The following is a 4,729-nucleotide window of genomic DNA, read 5'->3' on the forward strand; positions in this document are numbered from 1 at the left end:
AAAGGAATAAAAAGGAAAAATAAAAGGAATAAAAAGGAAAAATAAAAGGAAAAGCTTTGTTCCATTTACTGCAGCACTTCAGAACACAAAAAAGGAGCACTGAAGCTCTTCATGGAGTAAATTATACATAAATTATGTAGCACATGCCCTTGAGGAAGCAGGGGCTATCCTTGGCAGCTGCTCAACAGAGCCCTCAGCATCCAGGGCAGCAGTTCCAGGCTTTTCCCTGAAAACCAGGAGCTGGGGCAGAGGAATGTGCCAGGAACCCCCCTGGGACAGACAGGGAAGGCAGAAGTTGACCTGGAGCATCCAATAAATAACTTGAGCTGCTGGGGATGCTGGGCCAGAGCTGAGCTCAAGAGGCTGCAGCAGGAAAGGGCCACATTTGCAGGTTACCTGAGCCAAGCTGACTAAACCTGCTGGTGAGACTCTGCATCATCACATCATCAACCTCCTGCTGCTCTGGAGAACTCAGGAGCCAACTCTACAAACCATCAGTACCAAAAAAATCCAACTGGAGGTGCAAAGATGGAGTCACTCACTCAAAGAGTTGTTATGAACACGTAAGGAACTTTTGTTTTGGTCAGGAATCACTCCAGCTCTGGTCTTCGTTTTACTGCAGCAGCACAAAAAAGCAGCTTGTTCCAGCATAAATTCTTCTGGATTCTTTTCTACACAACTGCTGGGGGAGACATGAGAGAAATAAATAACCCCAGAGCAAGAGACACAGAGAACTCACTGCGTTTGCCAGCCAGGAACGGGATGGACAGCGGACAATTACAGAGCAGAACCTGGAGTGATGCGAGGCCAGCTGGAGCTCAAGGGCACTGGGACTGGCACTGGTAGAGCAGGACATCATTTAATGGTCATTTTTGGGGTTTTTAACCATTGTCCCCCCTCATCCTAAGCAAATAACCCTTTCCAGTGTCCTCCCAAGGCACAAATGAAGGAGGGGGGAAGGCACAGGAAGGACACTCCAGCAGTCAGGGGACACGAGAGAAGCTCCAGCCTTGCAAAGCAAGAAAATATGGATTTTTTCAGAATCTGCATCACCCTCCCCGAGCCACTTCATGCCACTGCCTGTGACATTCACACTTGGCTGGTTCCCTTTGCCAAGAGCCAGTCCCTGGCACTCCAGCAGGAATAAGGAACTGATTTGCTTCCACTGTTCTTCCCAAGACTCCAAACACCTACAGGGCAATGGGGGTAAGCTGGGGACAGAGGGAAGGAGATAAAAATCCCTTTTTTATCTGTTATATACAGATATCAGAAAGAAATTCTTTCTTCTCCAGGCCTACCTAGACATGATGTAGCTTCATAGCCAGGAGATTAATCCATCAATTATCAATTTAAAGAAAATAATGAGTTAATAACTTCCTTTTCCCCTTGTCAGCCCAAAGAATCGGCTTATGTTTCCATGGGTGACAAATGTTAACTGGAGGAATTTCTTCATGGAAAGGAACTGGAAGGGGCTGCCCAGGGAGGTTTGGAGTCCCCAAGGAAGGGCTGGATGTGGCACTCAGGGCTCTGGGCTGGGGACAAGGTGGGCATTGGGCACAGCTGGGACTCCACAGGCTGGGAGGGCTTTTCCAAGCTCTGAAATTTTGTGAAGGGAGCAGAAACTGCCAAAGAATTTGGCCTCTCTTCGCTGGGAAATCAGCAGAACCTTTCCTGCCTCAGCTGCAGCTCCAGCAGGGCCGTCCTGTGCTCAGTTTGTCACCACAAACCCCAGCCCTGAGCAAGGGAACCACACAGAGGTGACGTCCCCCCTGCACAGGACTGTTCTTTTCCACAGGAACTGAAAGCAAAAGGGGCAGGGACAACCCAGGAACCACATGGCCAACAGCAAAACCAAGGGCACCAGAGGGCAAACAGCCAGACATTTTCAAGGAAATGCAAAGGGGCTGGCAAAAACCAGAAGGTTCTGGCATCACACAGCACCAGGCAAGATTTCCCCAGCAGGTCACGCTGTGCTGGAAGGTGCAGAAGGAAACTGAGGCCCAAGGCTCAAATCCCTTCTTTTGGCAACCCAAAATCCAGCAGCACAAACATTTCCCTGCCATGGCAGGATTGAAGGAGATGAAATACTTGGTCACCAGAGCAGCAGCACCAGAATGGCTCAAACAAGCCTCAACAGCCAAGAATTTGATTTCTGGAGTGGATTTGGGACCACTTCAGTTCCCTGGACAAGGTTATCACCTTTTTAGACACAAATATCAAAAATGCTGCAAAATCTGTACTGAAGATGCCCTTTCCTTCAGCTGGAGGTTCAAAGATGTGATGATGCAGCTGGTGGTGATCACCACTCAGCAGGAACTGGATAATCCCAGCCTAAAAAATGTGCTGGTTCATCCCATTTGAGGAGGATTTTGGCTGGGAGAGTGCAGAAGTTACTTGGGAAATGAGAAAGGAGAAGTGACAGTCCCCATGAAACCGGGCAAGATACCAGGAGAAAATTCTTCTTCAAATTTCTAGGAAGAACAACAAAAAAAACCCCAAACAACAAAACAAACCCAAGTCAACAAAAACCAGACTCATTAGGCTTCTTTAGGACTTCCCTAAATTCCCATCACATTTCTGGCTGCCCATAATCTTTGGAAGAATATAAAGAATGCTCAGGATTATTGATAGGTGAGACAGAAGTTCAGAATCATACATAATCCAGGAATTTGAGGCTCTCCAAGCTTCCCAGTCAGCTGGGTGCTGTTTCAAGACTTCTCATCCTTCTCAGAGATTTTTCAAGACACCAAAACCAGAGTCCAATAAAATTCTGTTGGTTATAAAACAATTAATGCCATTTACAAAGCTTGATACAGACTATCTGTATTAAAAGCTAATGAACATTAATTTCTTTTTCTAAAACACCAACTCCACTGAATTCCCTCCCTGAATCCATGCATGGACCTGGCTTTTTATTATTCCTTAGATATTTGCAGGACTGAACACAAGGACTGGCTTGCAAGTGAACAAACCAGGATTAAAAAATAGCAGAACAGTTCTTCTGCAGTTCCTCAATCCTATTTCTTGGGTTTATGAGCCTCCCTTTACACCATCCACTTCCTTCCTGCCCTTCTCCCCACCAGGGGTGATGAATTTTCTGTAGAATCTCATTTTTAGCACCAATATTTGCACCAGGGCTCCACAGGACAGGTCCTTCCCATCTTTTCCACACATTTACTTCCAATTTTTCCCGTTCCATTTCTCCATAATTAGTTCTATTTTGCATCTAATTTCTGTGTTTTTATTTTTCCCTGCTTTCACCTTTTTATCAGCTCCTCAATGCACACTGGGGATATTCCTGCTGCTCCATAGGGCAGGAATTTTTCCAGGGAATAACGTGGTGCCCAGAGGTTCCTGGTAAGGGACACGGAAGGTGGGACACAAAGCTCTACCAAGCAACTGCTTCCACCCAAACAGCTCCTGCTTCATCCCAGATTTGCAGGTGTGGGTGGCTGTGGCTCCAGGAATGACCAGCCTGCCATGGATGGAGCCTGACAAATCATAAAATCATGGATTGGTTTGGGTTGGAAAGACCTTAAAGCCCCTCCAGTGTCACCCCTGCCATGGCAGGGACACCTCCCACTGTCCCAATGTCCAGCCTGGCCTTGGGCACTGCCACGGATCCAGGGACAGCCACAGCTGCTCTGGGCAAAGAGGGGGAAAATAAAAGGGAAGATAAATTACTTGATCAACATCAACTCCCAAAGCAATTTTTGTGTGGCCAATTATGGTTCTGGGATAAGGGAACTGGAAGAAATCAGCTCCTGAAAGAACACACAGAGAAAACTGGAGCTTCCATCATTCCAAAGGGTGGAATTGATGAAGATCAGGGGATGGGAAACACAAACACACATCAGCTGAAGCAGCAGCTCCTCCTCAGTGTCACAATGGCCAACTTTTACAGGAGTCACTCACATTTCAGGGCTTCCCAAAAATGCAGCCATTAATGCTGTTCAGCACAAAGGGTTCTCCTGCCTTCCTTACCCCGAGTTTAGGGACAGGATCTGCTCCACGCTGGAGCAGCCAACACCTCCCTGTTCACAGCCAGAACACATCAGGAACAAAACCTGGGCAGGAGCAAAGAGCTCCCTGCTGAGGAGGAACCAGGGGCAGCCCAGGGAAGTTTTAACTCGAGGGTTAACCCCCACTGCTGTCCCCTGAAGAGGGATTGGCCAAACCCAATTAAACCCCACCAGGGCCTGCAAGAAACTGAAATTAGACTTAAACTATTCTGCAGAAAAGAATAATCCTCTGTGTCCCCTCACACACAGGCACGTATCCCACACTTGGCAAAAATTCTGGCTCTTCCAAGACTGAAAATGTCAAATATCAGGCAAGAGGGTATCGTTCCCAAATGGTGTCTGCACCAAACTCTCCAAAATCCATCTCATGGAATGCTCAAGGCAGAAAACAAAGAGGTGACTCCTCCAGCAGAGTCACTGCTGGATCTTGCTGTTTTCTGATCCCATCTTTTAGTTCCAAGGCTTTGGTCTCCTTCCCAGCACCACCCCTGACTCCAGGATCTCTCCCTGGCAGGCTGAAGAGTCTGTTCCAGCCTACTGAAAATGCCAGTGGGAACAGAGGAAAAAACTTTGGTGTAATTTTAACCTGCTCGGGGGGGAAGGGAAGGGAGGAAAGGAAGGAGGAAGAAGGGGGAAAAGGAAGGAGGAAGAAGGGGGGAAAAGGAAGGAGGAAGAAGGGGGAAAAGGAAGGAGGAAGAAGGGGGAAA

At 47.5% G+C, this 4,729-nt stretch overlaps 2 protein-coding genes across 2 annotated transcripts in view; both read right to left on the reverse strand.

Annotated features, from left to right (window-relative positions):
• SLC5A3 (solute carrier family 5 member 3) overlaps positions 1–701 on the reverse strand; it is a 39,324-nt gene extending 38,623 nt beyond the window's left edge. Inside the window, exon 1 of the mRNA XM_033518065.1 lies at positions 543–701. The gene's annotated coding sequence lies outside the window, so the exon portion shown is untranslated. The remainder of the gene's footprint in view (positions 1–542) is intronic.
• MRPS6 (mitochondrial ribosomal protein S6) overlaps positions 1–871 on the reverse strand; it is a 39,597-nt gene extending 38,726 nt beyond the window's left edge. Inside the window, exon 1 of the mRNA XM_015635769.2 lies at positions 740–871. Coding sequence (XP_015491255.1) covers positions 740–859 — 120 coding nt within the window. The 5' untranslated portion in view covers positions 860–871. The remainder of the gene's footprint in view (positions 1–739) is intronic.
• Between the last annotated feature and the right edge of the window lie 3,858 nt (positions 872–4,729).

Source organism: Parus major, chromosome 1 (assembly GCF_001522545.3).
Source record: "Parus major isolate Abel chromosome 1, Parus_major1.1, whole genome shotgun sequence".
In the NCBI taxonomy this organism is placed as follows: Eukaryota; Metazoa; Chordata; class Aves; order Passeriformes; family Paridae; genus Parus; species Parus major.